General features: G+C 34.8%; 1 protein-coding gene across 3 annotated transcripts in view; it reads left to right on the top strand.

Annotated features, from left to right (window-relative positions):
• The window catches only part of LOC124354007, a 292,185-nt gene that overhangs the window by 170,271 nt on the left and 106,968 nt on the right, over positions 1–14,946 (top strand). For 2 of the 3 annotated variants that reach the window (XM_046804121.1, XM_046804120.1), the window contains exon 3: positions 14,089–14,730. The exons of the other annotated variant lie outside the window; for it this stretch is intronic. In XM_046804121.1, the coding sequence (XP_046660077.1) occupies positions 14,374–14,730 (357 nt within the window). In that variant the 5' untranslated portion in view covers positions 14,089–14,373. The remainder of the gene's footprint in view (positions 1–14,088; positions 14,731–14,946) is intronic. 3 annotated transcript variants of the gene reach the window in all.

The raw sequence follows: 14,946 nt of genomic DNA, 5'->3' as shown, positions 1-14,946 counted from the left end.
GCTTACATTCTGGATTTTATGACCCAACTGCCCCAATCCCATAAAAAGGAATGAAGGATTAGCTTTACGAGTAGAAGTAAGTACGAGGGTTGTACTGAGATTCAGAGTCGAGTGCTTTCAGTCCTTCCTATACTATAAACAATCAATGGGTAACTATTGAGCTAAACGACATTTCATAAAGGAGCTAACGAGAGGGAGCTAGAAAAGAGATTTTAGAACAACCTGCATTTAACTGGACGCCACAGTTTGGTACATAACTGGCGTGTAGCTGTTCTCGATGTGCGTAAATAATCCAGCTAGAATCCACAGAGCACTATTGTATGGGTTTCTTCTTATAGAGGGTATGTTTTTAGCCTCTATACCATATGATATTTATTTACAGTTCCAATTAACATATTTAGTGAAAACTCATTTTACCAAAGAGTAAAAATCCATATTGGTAACACCAAAAGCATTCTATATAAATCTCACACATTGGAAAGTAGTATAATAATCTTGTGGTAGTTGAATGAACTTCAAGGTACTACTAGACAACATTGTTAAGCATATTATTTTCAAGTCCAAAGGTAGTTATTTCTCATCTAAAATATTATTGTACATTGTTTCATAGTATGAAGAGGTAATAATTACAACAGAATAATTTGTGCAATTTTATATGATGTCCAAAGAACAATGATTGGCTGTATCACTTGGCTATCAAAGATCTAATTTACTCGTACAACGACGACTTCCCTCTGACAACTAAAATCTTTGGTTGCCTAATCACTATATTGATATATTTTGCTTTACTAAAATAGCCTAGAAACCTAAATCAATTTCAAAATAATTCAAGTAAAACCCAAATATCAATTGATCACACAAAGTTGGATTGTTAAAATTGACTTCCACGTTTGCTTTCCATATTGAAGACTATTCAAATGCATAAAATTAGAATGTACGACTTTTATCTTTATTTTTCTCTATACTTTATGCATGCGTGTCTGAATTCATTTGGAAATTTAGTGCTGGCAGGCTGCATAATGCATATGTATTACCGGCCATAAACAGTGCGCTCTGGTGTTCAGTAATCGCTAGATGAAGGCACTTCCCCTCCAACTCCACCCCCACCCATAGCCTTGTCCAGGTCACGCGATGGATAACTGGGTCGTCTGAAGTTCGTTAGCGGGAAGAAATTGTTAGAGTGTTCGCCAAGTAAGGTATCTTGTGAAAGAGTAAGAAATTTAGATGATCCTTCACTTATTGAATTTACTGTAATGGCTGAATGTTATTTTTGTAAACTGACAGTTACTACGACGGCGATGGCGATCGAAGCCCGCCTAAAGGTAGCTTCCTCAGTTTCATCTAGTTTCTGGAAATGCACCATGGGCGAGGGCAAATTGTGAACCAACACGTTCAAAACCTTTTTGCCTTACAGTATTCTGTTTTCGGACTTATTAAATGCTGTAAATTTTAGCCGCCTATAAGTTTTAGTTTCCATTAGTCCTTTTGTGTTTAGTTTGGTTTAATCAACCGTATTTAAATAACCAAATGAACATAAGATGTATTGAAGGAATTTCTTCATCCAGTTTTTTGTATATTTTGTTACAGATTACTAGTTCCTAGATTGTTTTAATTACCTTGCAGTGGTTAAATCAATTTCTGGACTGCAGTAATAATATCCATTTACTTAATTTGGATACTATGTACTGTTAGCAACTTAATAAAGCGACATGTTTAACTTAAAACCACACAAATTAACAGCTTCGTAACCACAATCCTGCTGTCGGTAAGCACCTCAAGCACCCGCAATAAGTGGTAACAAGCTGCTTGTGCTTCCTTTGAAATCGCAAATGCAACAAATCCGACGTTGGGAGAGGAGAGGGAAAATGCATTGAAAATATACCCTCGTTTTCTTTTCATCCGAGTTCGCCAAATCTTCTGCCACTGTTAAAGGGAAAACTCAGCAATTCTGTTGTTACAGGAATAAACGTACGACATATATTTCTCATTCGACATTAAGCTCTACCTACTCTTCGTTTTGCTTTGGGATTGTGTGGGATTCTAGTTCGGAGGAAAAGGCTAAACACAATCATCCCACGTTGTATTGAGGGTGGAGGGTACTTATTTTAGGTAGATTTTGTATAAAAAATCACTCTTTTGCAAACCCTCTCATGGTAGGACTAAAGAAAATGCGCGCGCGCGCTGATCTGACAAATGTTCTATCATATAATTATGAATAAAAATGAAATAATCCCAACCATATATTTTCTAAGTGATTTGTATCTAAACAACATATTTATATTTAACTAATACGATAATATACGTTGATATTTATAAGAATGACCTTGCTTAAGAATAAGCTGAACACTATAAGTTTTTAGTATGTTTGATTTAAACTTTTAAGTGAGATATAATAAAGCCAATGAGCAAACCAAGTAATAATAATGACAAACTCATAAAAAAGAACTACCAAGGCTACTCAAAATAAGATCTATTTTAAAAGGACAGTTTATAAAATCAAAACAAATGCTGGAAGGTACTTTAAGCAAAATGAAGTGAAGGCAAAAGTTGAAATAATAGAAGAATATTGGGATTAATATCAGAGGATGCATGATACAATTTATTCATTAATTGATGGGAAAAAATAGATAATAAAATAAATTACAGTCTTATTGAATATATAGTCTAAATGCTACGGATGTTACCAGTGGTTTTCAAATTGGCCAACTTCAATCTTTACTTGTTGATAATAAAATTATTGGTGAATAAACTGATAGCGATGAGTATTTATCATCAGTTTCAGACGCTCTAAAAATGGCAAATCTGTAGAACAGTTTGAATATCATGACAGTGAACTTAGACTACAGGACGGGCGTATTTTAAAAGGCTGGAAGATACTTGTACTAAGGAAACTTCAACAGCAAGTTCTAAATTAATTGCATATAGAACATCTTGGCATTGTACTAATGAAAGCTCTAACAGAAGTCACTGTACATGGAAAAGTATTGATAAAGACATCGAAGAAGTAGCACAATCTTGTTAACAGTATTGTCTTAAACAAAATATATCAGTTAAGGAGATCATTCACTCTTGGAACACTTCAAAAGGTCCATGGGACAGGATTCACATAGATTTTGCGGGTCCTAATAATGGTCAATACTATTTTATTGTAGTGGACGGTTTTTTCAAGTGGGTCGAAGTCATACCTACAAACGAAACCTGTTTACCACATTTGGACTCCCAGCTACATTAATCGCAGGTAATGGTGCTCAATTAACAACACATATTTTAAAACAATTCCTGGAGGAAAATGGCGAATTCACAAAATTACTTCCACTCATCTTCCATCATCAAATTCCAAGTGGAGAGATTCGTGCAAACGTTTGAGAATTCACCTTCTGAGTGCTATGCAGAATGAAGGAGGGAAAGCTGAAACGAACCTGTACTATTTACGTATGTAACTAAGGTAGGCTGTAAACTCGACTGGTTCAACATCATACCAGTTAATGTTTGGCAGCCCTGTCAGAACACATCTTGAACTGTTACACCCAAGATAAAAACAGGAAGAGAATAACGTAACATTTGCTGGCAGATATTTTAAATTTGGCGACAGAGTACAAGCTAGATATTACAATAATGTAAAATAAAAATGGAAATTTGGGAAAGTTATAATAAGAGAAATAAATCTTTTATTCTAAATAAAAATTGATAACTTATTTATCTGATAGACGTATAAATCAACCAAAACACAAAACAGATAAATACCTCAAATACACCTTTCATGTACACCTCAAATAGCTTCAAACAAATTGGGAGAGATGTATTGATGTATCTTTAAAACATATCTTTATATTAACCTCATATGATAACATATGTGTATATTTATAATAATTATCTATGTTGTTTATTTGAGAATGAACTGGACACTTTAAGTTTAAGATATAATTCTCAGTCCAAAGTATTTCATTAACGTAATTGACATATTCACTGTTTGATATTTTCGAAGTTAAATGTAAAATGAAATACTTATATATTTTCTATTATAAAGTAGAAAAATTAAATAATGTAAATTAGTACTTATTTCTCAAAATAATTGAGTGTACAATATTTTTTAAAGTCTGTCTCTAGGCAAGACAAATGAGCTCAATAGTTTGCTCAATGTAATGGTATATGACGCGTCTACCACAATCAACGTGTTAGTAAAATGCTATCTATTCATTATGATATGGCACTGTTGAGCTAAGCTCCCTAGTGTACATATTAGCATCATGAGTTCTATTATTCAGGTCCAACCTGTGCGGCGCGGCGGTACTATAGTTGCCAAGCAGTTCCCCTCAATTGCCGACAAAATGATGGAATCGCAGAGTAGAAAATAATTCATTGCTCTAAAAAGCGTTATGTTTATGTTAAAATACATATAGATAATGACGTCATGCACCTGTAATCCTGTAGCCACTTGGAGATATAATTCTCAGTTTATCGCTAGGATTGGTTGGTATCACTGATGACGCTTGATGTTAGGAACTGGATTTCTGCTGTCTACCAACCAGTTTACCGATAAAGAGCCAAGGCTTTGCTTTAAAGTTCAAAGTGGCAACTAGCGGTTATTGTTACCTTTGGTCTTTAGGCTATTACTGTAAAGATAGATATTGGCTTGAGATACAGTCTTATCCTGGATCAAGGATACACTTATTTTACTCAACCGTAATTCACGTTTACCTCATATAGATATGTAAAACGAGTCTAATAGGAAATTCAAAACACACTGAATAAATAACCATTGTTGATTAGTGCATTCAGGTAACTTTAAACAGGACCCAAATGTTTCTGAAATACGATAATAGTATAAAAGTACTTAACAAAATTTGAGTTTTTTTTTGAGATGGCAACGTTTTGTATATTAATTTTATTTAATGTGAAAATTGAATCATTATATAACTTCTAAATAAGACGGCACAGTAGTATTATGTAAGGACCTGACAGAACGTAATGAAAGTCTTACCAACCAATCCATCGAAGTAATTTCAATAATAGTCTTACTGAAAAATGTCATAATGATTGTTCTCAGTTTGTCGACAATATCTTTACCTTTTGGAAATTTTTATTTATTAGGACACTCTAGTCATCCAGTGGTACGAAATATACTTTACGACCTATTCTCATACCTAACAAATATATACACAAATTGTATGAAAATCGGTCAAGCCGATTCAGAGGTGTGTAACCACAAACACCATGACACGAGATTTTTATATATCTATTCTAAATCACAGGGCTTGTGGAAACGATAACTGTCTCTAAAAAAAGGCCCAAACAAGTTGAAATTCGGTACAAACATTGATTTTATAATCATTATCTTAGATAGTTGGTACACAATTTTTCGTTTCAGTATGACGCCGTTTAAACTTTAAAAAGTCACAATTCGGTTACTTATGAGCCTAGAGAAAAACAAACAATGTTCCGAAATGCTTATAAGGTTTACTAAATATTTGTAATAAGCAATCTTTTGGTTTCTTGAACTATGTTCCAGGTATTGATTACGTGTAAATCCCATAAGAACTTTTCTTCAAGAAGTGGTGATAAGAATGCTGAAACCTTTTAACCTTTTAAAAATACCTTAACTAAGTTTGTTGGCCAGCTTGATACGCTAGTTATATAAATGTGGCGGCCATTTAAACTTGTTTAGTCCACAACTTCGCTATTTATGAACCTAAAATTGTTTTTTAATGCTTATAACAATTTCCAAACACTTTCAGCTATAAAAATTTGCATGTATCTCGAATGGTTTGCGAAAAAATAATCCTATGAGAAAAAAATTAATATTTCAATTGTCACCAAATCTACCAACTTCTTCCGACTGAGCCGGAAGGGCTATTTAAATATTAAGTAGCTTAGGGGTTCAAAGTTAGACAAAACCTCGAGGGATGGGTTTTATAAGATAAAACTTGTATATCCACATCATGTGCTGCTTACAAGGCTGTGAGAGAATGTCACACGAACTAAATATTTACTTTGATTACTGATACATGAGAAGTGAGCTGTGATGGAATATTAAAACTCATTAAATATATTAACCAAGCAGGAAATGTATAACAAAAAAAAATATGTATATATATATAATATATAATAATAATTAAAAAATAAATTAATATAACAATAATAATAATAAATATAATAATAATAATTAATAAAAAATATTAATATTAATATAACTGAATATTAATTTAATTGTGTATATCATGTTATTGACTTGTGATTTAGGTATGTGTTTTATACCGATTTTTGGTGGGTTGGTTTTTATTTTTTAGTCACCTACCCTTGAGATTCTTTTAAGGCAAAAAGTAAATTTTAAAATATCTTGCAACTATGATTTATAGACATTTAAGGCTTGATTAAAATTTTATTTGTTGTGCTATTTTTGCGTCGCCGTTATGGTTACCCATAAGACCATTGTCAAAATATTAACTAACGCTCAGCCAAATCCGATAGAGTGACATGCAATACCATCAAAGGCAGTTTCGTCTAATCCACGGGTCAGTTCGTTTTTGAGGTATCGTGCGGACAGACGAACAGACAGTCAAACAGAAATTCAAATTGTTTAGTCTATCAAGTGATAGTCTTCGCTATGCTCAGCCAATAATAAGTTAATCAACATATCATAATTAGAAAATGTATACTATAAACCCAATTACGTACTGATTTACTTATTTATTAAATAAATCCTAACTTTATATTTAATTTAATTAGTTTTTATTACTTGAAACTGTAATGCAGTATTTACATTTCAGTACTTACACTCTAAGTGTGTGTGTGTGTGTGTGTGTGTGTGTGTGTGCGTGCGTGCGTGCGTGCGTGCGTGCGTGCGTGCTTGTGTGGGTGTGTTTGTGTGACGAAATTGTGACCTCATTATTCTGTGAAACATAAAAAACTGATTTAAATATGTTAATCGATTCAGAAAATTCTATGTGAAGCGTTACACAGTTTGAGGATTTTACCTCTAAGAAAATGTCAATACATTTCCGATAATAATTTGTGTAATGGACGCTCTCCTGAATCAAAAAACATGGACACTCTTGTCGGTGGGAAGCCGGACTACGGGTGACTTCGGATCCAGTTGCGAAGCATACAAAAACTCTAAATCATCTTCAAAAACCCAGAAAAATTCAAAATTCTCAACAGAAAAAATTAAATTGGTTCACCAGAATGCCCAAATTGCAACAAACAAAATTGATGAATTGGCAGTCATGTGCGAAGAATTTAAACCTGATGTTTTCATAGTATCTGAGCACGGTTTCATAGTCGACACGATTCATCTTTTCAAAATTCCAAATTTTATATTGGCAAAATACTTCTGTCGAAACTATTTCAAAGGGGGCGGTGTGGCAATTTTTGTAAAAAATTTGTCAAAATTCGAGCCTTTCAAAATCAACAACATGTCTGGATGAATTTTGAGGCCGAAGTCATCGAAATCGTGTCAGATTATTTGGGGAAAATAGCCGTCATTGGGTTATACAGATCACCCAATGAATGGAGCAATTCTTATTTTGAAAAATTTGAACAACTTCTCAATAACCTTTTTTCAAACTCAGTGAAGTTCCTAATAATGTGAGACTTCAACATTAATGTAATGGATCCCACTGACCCCCTCACCCAGCGGCTTCGTGATGTTCTAGTTTCTTTCAATCTAAATTGGTTCGTGAATTCACCGACACGAGTGACCGCTACAACGAGTACTGCCATCGACAATGTTGTCACTAACATTCCTGACCTGACAGTCTCTGTTTTGAACACTGCAATCTCTGACCACTTTGCGCAGGAGGCCGTGGTTCATGGGAGCAAACTGGAAAGTCAAAATTCTAAATTTAAAGTTGCCAGGACAATTCGGCCCCAAAATATTCACCATTTGAATGAGATTTTGGAAGTCGAGCCTTAGCAGTTTTTAGACAAGTTTGGTAGTGTCGATGACATGTATACAGCATTCAGTGATGGTTTCAACTATTACCTGGATGTTGCTTGTCCGTTCAGGAGGACCAAAGTCAATCGCAAACCACAAAAAGGTACGTGGTTGACTAAGGGAATTCTTGTGTCTCGAGAGAAGCTAAAATTTTTTCACAAAATTTTCATTGGAACCCAAAACGAATATTTCAAAACTTTTTTCAGAAATTACCGAAGGATCTATAAAAAAGTTATACGAGCAGCTAAAGCGTATGATGTAAATGGAGCCTTGGGTAACTGCGAAAACTTCTCAAAAACTGCTTGGAAAATCATAAACGACTTATCTCGAGATACAAATTTGAGCAAAAACACCAAAGAAATTGCAATCAGAATTGAAGACAAAATTGTTGAAAATCAAACTCAAGTAGCAGACGAATTCAATAAGTACTTCTCTTCCGTTGCTACAGTGAACTCGGCGTTCACTGAACCTCGGTTCGGCGGGGGAGATGCTGTTGAACCAGTTGCATCCATGGCTTTGGCTCCTGTGTGTGAGGGGGAGGTAGCACGTGTGATACAAGGGGTGAACTCAAAAAAAAAAACGTGTGATGCCAGCGGGATGTCAGTGTGGCTTCTCAAACGTTGCTTCAGGCACATAGTGAGATCACTCACAAAACTGATAAACTTTTCTTTGGAAAAGGGAACTTTTCCGTCTCTCCTGAAGACGGCCAAAGTCATCCCGATCTTCAAAAAGGACGATCCTTGTCTTGCAAGCAACTATCGCCCAATCTCAATTCTGCCTGTGTTTAGCAAAATTTTTGAAAAGATTTTTTATGAAAGACTTGCAAGCTTTTTAGAAAATAACAAAATTCTGAATCCAGAACAATTTGGATTTAGGAAAAACAGATCTACAGTGGATGCTGTGAACAACCTCTTGGACAATGTTGTCGATGGAATGGAATGACGAGAACATGTGCTTAGCATATTCCTCGACCTATCCAAAGCTTTTGACTGTGTGCATCATGAGACACTGTTGCACCAGTTGGAGAAATGCGGCGTGCGGGGTCTCTTGCACTTGTGGCTCGCTTCTTACCTCATGGATCGAGACCAGTGCGTGGAGATCTCGAACGTTGTTTCAAACAAAATTAAAATGACCCACGGTGTCCCTCAGGGCTCCATCCTTGGGCCTCTCTTGTTTCTAGTTTACGTCTGTAGATTGAAATCAGTGATCCAGCATGGAACGCTGGTTCAGTATGCTGACGACACTACTCTCTGTCTCAAAAACAAATCAACCCAAGATCTGGAAATCAATTCTTTCATTGAATTGAATGCATGCATTCAGTATTTTGCTGAAATAAACCTGAAAACAAATCAGTCAAAAACAAATGTCATACATTTTAGCCTTCGACAAAATGATCACACAGCGCGCCCTGCTGTGTTTGTGGATGATGTTCGTTTAGAGGAAACTGATTCCACAAAGTTTTTGGGAATGTTTCTAGATAGAGGACTGACCTGGGCTGATCATGTGGACAATGTATGTGCTAGAGTAGCCACAGGCATATATGCCTTGCGGCACTTAGCAAAGTTTTGTTCCCTCAGAGTTTTAAAAATGGCCTATTTCGGCTTAATCCACCCACACTTTGCGTATGGAGTGAGACTCTGGGGAGGTTGTGCCAGAAACAAAATGGAAAGAGTTTTCAAGCTCCAAAAAAAAGCAATCAGAATCATTGCAAAGCTGAATTATAGAGAGTCGTGTAGGGAATCTTTCAGGGAGCTGGGGTTGCTGACTCTGCCCTGCCTCTACATTCTTGAGGTGATCACGTACTGCAAATCAAAGTGTGATTTGGTTCGTGGCGGTGACGTTCACCAATATGGGACAAGAGGCAGGGACAATTTTCGAACTAGCCAATACAGATTGACGTTATCACAACACCTCCCGCACCAAGTTGGTGTCAGACTCATCAACAAGCTCCCTGAGAGTATAAAAAATTCCATCAATCAAAATCAATTAAAAACTCGTCTCAAATGCCTTTTGGTGTCAAAAGCGTTTTATTCTGTCGATGAATTCATGATTAGCCGCTGGGAGGTCTAAATTTGCACAGTATTTAAATAATCAGTTTGTATGTGTTTGCTCTGGATCTGGAGTCGGTATGTATATGTTTGTTTTGGATCTGGAGTCAGTTTGAATGTGTCTGAGCGAATGTATGAATTGTAAGTGTGAATGTGTATGAATGTGTTGGGACTATTTATTTTTGTTTATGACGATTGCGATACAATGTTAAATTGTTTAAAAAATGCAATAAAGAGATTATTATGTCCCCAGGCATATAACATTTTGTTTGGTGTTGTAAACTTCGTCTAGTTAAATCACTAATAATCACATAATTAATTATTATATAGTAATTGCATCACCTACATTATTAATACGTTACATTACCTACTAACTGCATGTTGAATTGTTTGATAGTGTAATGTCTTAAAATTATACCTATGAAATTTTCAGACGAGTTTTGCTGTTCTAGGAACTTCTGATGATAAATCTATATTATTCCGCAACGCTAAAGGACATTAATGTCGTTGAGACGTGGAATACGACATTGTTGGGAAGAATTATAGAGCTGTAATGCCTGAGTGAAAGACAACGTCATGAAGGATGTGCTATTAATTTTGTGTTTATGTCCCGAGTAACAGACATTACCACATAGGTATGATTCAACATTAATGCATCCTTGTCTCATTTTAAATAAATACAGGGTACAGCAAGACCCAAATAAATTTCAAAACTGGTTTCTACGAAAAAGTGTGTTAAAAGATGAAAAAAATATTCAAGTGTAAAATGTTTGTTCTAAGTTGACTGGATTTTTTTTTAACATAACCTAATATTACGATAACCTGGCCATTGAAGTCCTGAAATTACTGTTTTTAGGGTTATAAACTGTCTATAATGAACACAGTTCTCCTCAAGTGACCAGAGTTCTTTGGCCCCTACATATCTATTGCTTAGGGAGTTTGTGACATTTTAAAAGAGTTCTCTCTACACTATTGACATTTGTGTGTATTATGAAGTTTAAGCCATTTGAAAATTCTGTTGAATCTACCTGGGAATCGACCCTGTGATCTATCGATTCTAGAGCCGCGCGCTTGCCCCTACGCTTTAGTGAAGGTAAATTTTTTAAATTGTTCGTTCAGAAAGCATATTTCCACAAATACGTATCTGATGTAAATGCATTTTAATGTTACAGGTTCACGAAATATTTAGATTTATTAAATGGTCAATAGACTTAGTGATGTATGAAGCAGCTCTGTTTTATTGCTAGTCTATTTTATTAATGTATTGCCGAATTGTTCTACATTACAATTAATCGTATAAAATACAATTCTTTTTAATCCTTTGTGTAAGTAGTTTTTATTAAATGGATTCGGTAATCACAAATCCGCTAAACAATAATGTAGTGAACAAGCACTCGGTTAATCGATAATTGGTTTAATGCGTTTTCGTGGTAACTGAGGTATCATTCCATTATAATTATAGTATATGAATTGATAATACTGCAGCAAATGTACTTTGATAATGTGGCATATAACAAAAGTGGTATATAACTACGGTCCGCGAATTTTAGTGCAGGTTCCAGGAATAATAAGTTAACTACAATACTGAATGTGTAAGAAATCATAAGGTATCTAATTACTCATGATTTGAAATATTAATGCGATCGTAACCTTTCCATCATTTGTAAAAATGCATTGATAACAGGATTATGGTAAAAATTGGCTGTCGTTATATGTGCGAATAGAATGAAACACGACATAGTCGCAATAATATGCTTTTTCAAGAAAACAAGAAAGGGTGGTTAGAAAAGTTACCTAATGTGGGCATCATTTATACAACCCCTAATTCGTTTACCTTCAAGATGAAAGTCCTAAAAACTTACTCATTAGCTATATGAATGTCTTCTTTCTAATTTTATTTCACCTGTGAACTGACACGTGGTCACTTTAACGTAGCACTTACCACCTAAGCTCAAGTATCTTCTATAAATTTAGTTTTCACTATTATGGTTGTTATTATTATTATTGAATTATGCTGGTTTTGCTTTGTTAAATTTGTTCCAACGTCCAGTACTAGTCACTAGTTCTTTGTTGTTGTTGCTGATTACTCTTTGTTCAGTAAAATTATTACATTATCAATATCATTTAATTTATGATAACAATAATTAGTTATTTCATTACTTATACTATAAATATAATTATTTAATAATTAATTATGATTGTTTCTTTAATTTTTTTTTATTCTTAAGGTAATACTTAATTAATGTTTTAAATTCTACGTTGTCGCAGGTTAAGTGTAAGAAAGGGCCATGCGGCCCTAACTTTGCCTGTATAAATAAAGAATTTTTCATCTCATTTCATTATTTGAAAACTTATATCTATGTAGTAATTTGTCGAGAATATTTGAAGCAACAATATTTTAATTCAAACAGTAAAGTATCACTAATATAAAATGTTTTCTTATGAAATATTTGTCTCATTTTAATGTATATAATCAACTTATTGAATTATTCGAATACCATATATCCGACAAGTTCCCTACTCTACTCTACTTTTTCACTATTTGGGCATGCGTGTTTCTATTATTGGCCTAAGAAATGTAAATACCCACTTCAAGTTATCACTGTAACTTAATTATCACTCCACTATCACTATAGTATAGTAATAGATAACACTGCAAACAAATTATGGCGTTCAAAACCGTGAGAAAAATGTGATGCTAATAATCATTTTAATTTAGTCACGGTATATGATTTCACTGAATCTGTTAAAATTATGATGGATTAATCATCAAATGTGTAGTGTTCTCCAAATTTAGTTTTCCAACTTTAATTTTCTGTCTTAAAGAAGTATTTCCACAAAAAGGCAAGGTACTTCTCTGAAAAACTAAGGAAATTAATTAAATTTAATGTAAGAGCTACTTATTTACAATGTTACTGGAGAAACAAGCCGCTAACATTTTCTTTGAAGCTGTCAACACTTTTATGTGATGCGAAATACGGCTCTGGAAAAGCTTACAAAAGACTTTCGAAACGTTTCCGAGTTTTCTCTTCATTGAAGTTCGTCAAATCGTTATTATTCCACGGTTAAACTAACACTATACCGCTGACGAGGGTTTTGTGTAGCGAGAAAATTGGATAACGACTCTTTATTTTTGTGTATTTTTTAGCGATTGCGGTATTTTCAGACATCTACTGTGTTGATTATTCATTCATTGCAGTGAATGAGTCTTTGGAAATAAATCCCTAAAGCTGTTCTCAACCAGATTGAACGTAACCTTTTTCTCTTTTCAGTGATATTCCTTTAACTTGTATGATTTCATTATAATTTCACTTAGGGAGTAATGTGGCACCCTCTCAACAACACTCAACCAAGACGGTTCATTTTAAATCGATATACGCTAATAGCATCTATATCGTGCTGTGTGTATTTCACAAAAGTTTTTGTGTTTGGGTAAACATAAAAGGCAAGGTTTCATTGGATTTCCTTCCCATTTGGTACAAAGATTTTTTATTGACTTCAATTTAAAAACACCAACAAAGCAGGTCAAAGCGATTTAAGAGATCAAAATGTTGAGAGGGATCATTAAAAAATATATCTTGTTTCGAAATTATATCGGCTGAGCAAAATATCTTCTAAGTTTGTAAGGAGAAAAACTATTTATGTTTTAGAAATCTTTAAAGCCAGTATCAGTTTTACATTGACTATAACTCTGATATATACATGAGAAAATTAAGCCTAGTTGTTGGTCTTGAGTCTTTATTTTATACCTTAAGACTTTATCTTTAGAACTATAAAACAGTAGACTGTTTTGGTTTTTGTGTTATTAAATTACAAAAACATTTTGTTTTATAATTTTGACAAAATATGTACATATATAAGTTACACCACCTCTGGGACGAGTTAATCTCTAGAAACTTCCAGCCTATGATACAAAAGACCGTTATTCACTAACCACACAGTTAGAATTGTCCAGCCAACATGTTGGGCATATTTGGCATGTACTCCACCATACAATTAGAGTTCAACGTTAAAATCCAAATAATCCATTGAGATTGTATAAGATTATTAAACAAACTTGTATCATCCTATATTTACCAAAATTTACACAACTTTTTTATGTTTCAGGATTCATCGACGGGGAATCGGATGATAACGCACAATCAAGACAAATAAACAAAGGATAATCACTAGAATAGAATAAAATCTACTGAGAACAGAACCCTAAGGATGCACACACATATAGACTAATCTTGAAATAATGAGCTCAATATGAAATCGCCTCTAAATCAATTTCGGAGATAACCATAGTTCTGGATCAAAGTCGCACTTTGAAGAAGGAAGAGTGGTCTTAGGTATGAACCTTGAGGAACACTCATTGTCCAAGTGAATGCCCTGTAGAAAGCTGGAGGGATGTATGCTGCGGCAGGAGGCGCCTCTCTGGCCTCAAGACAAGCCAGGAGGAACGTCAAGAAGCAACACAGCAGCACGGATGTGGTTCATCAGCAGTTTCAGAAACGTTTCAATCAGCTGCAGGCTCAGCATGCACCGGCCTCAGCAGATCATTACAACGCTCGTCAGCACGAGCAGCTTCTGGGCAAACTGCCGGAGAACTGTCGCCACTTTGAGCTCAAAGAACCATTCCCCTTAAGAGGCCACGAGGACCCGCACCTCCTCAGGACTGCTCCTATAGGTCTGCACTCGCGACTCCCGAGCTATGTCGATCTCAACGGACGCATTACGGGGTTCGGTAGTTGTGACCTGTCCGAGGTTTGTGGGATTCATTCATTCGTAGGGTAGTATCATGGGTGTGGTGCATGCGCTTGACATTGGTTCCTTTTACAGGTCATCTATGGAGAGTACTCAAAGGGAGGGGACTTTTATGGTACGGTTTCAAAGGAAATAGTTTTGATAATTCCAAAAGATCTGGTGCATGTTGTACAAGTAATCGGTTACCACTTTAAAATCTTACCTTCTCTATTTGTG

The sequence above is a fragment of the Homalodisca vitripennis genome, chromosome 2 (assembly GCF_021130785.1).
Source record: "Homalodisca vitripennis isolate AUS2020 chromosome 2, UT_GWSS_2.1, whole genome shotgun sequence".
Lineage (NCBI taxonomy): Eukaryota > Metazoa > Arthropoda > Insecta > Hemiptera > Cicadellidae > Homalodisca > Homalodisca vitripennis.
This window is presented reverse-complemented; position numbering and strand designations above follow the sequence as displayed.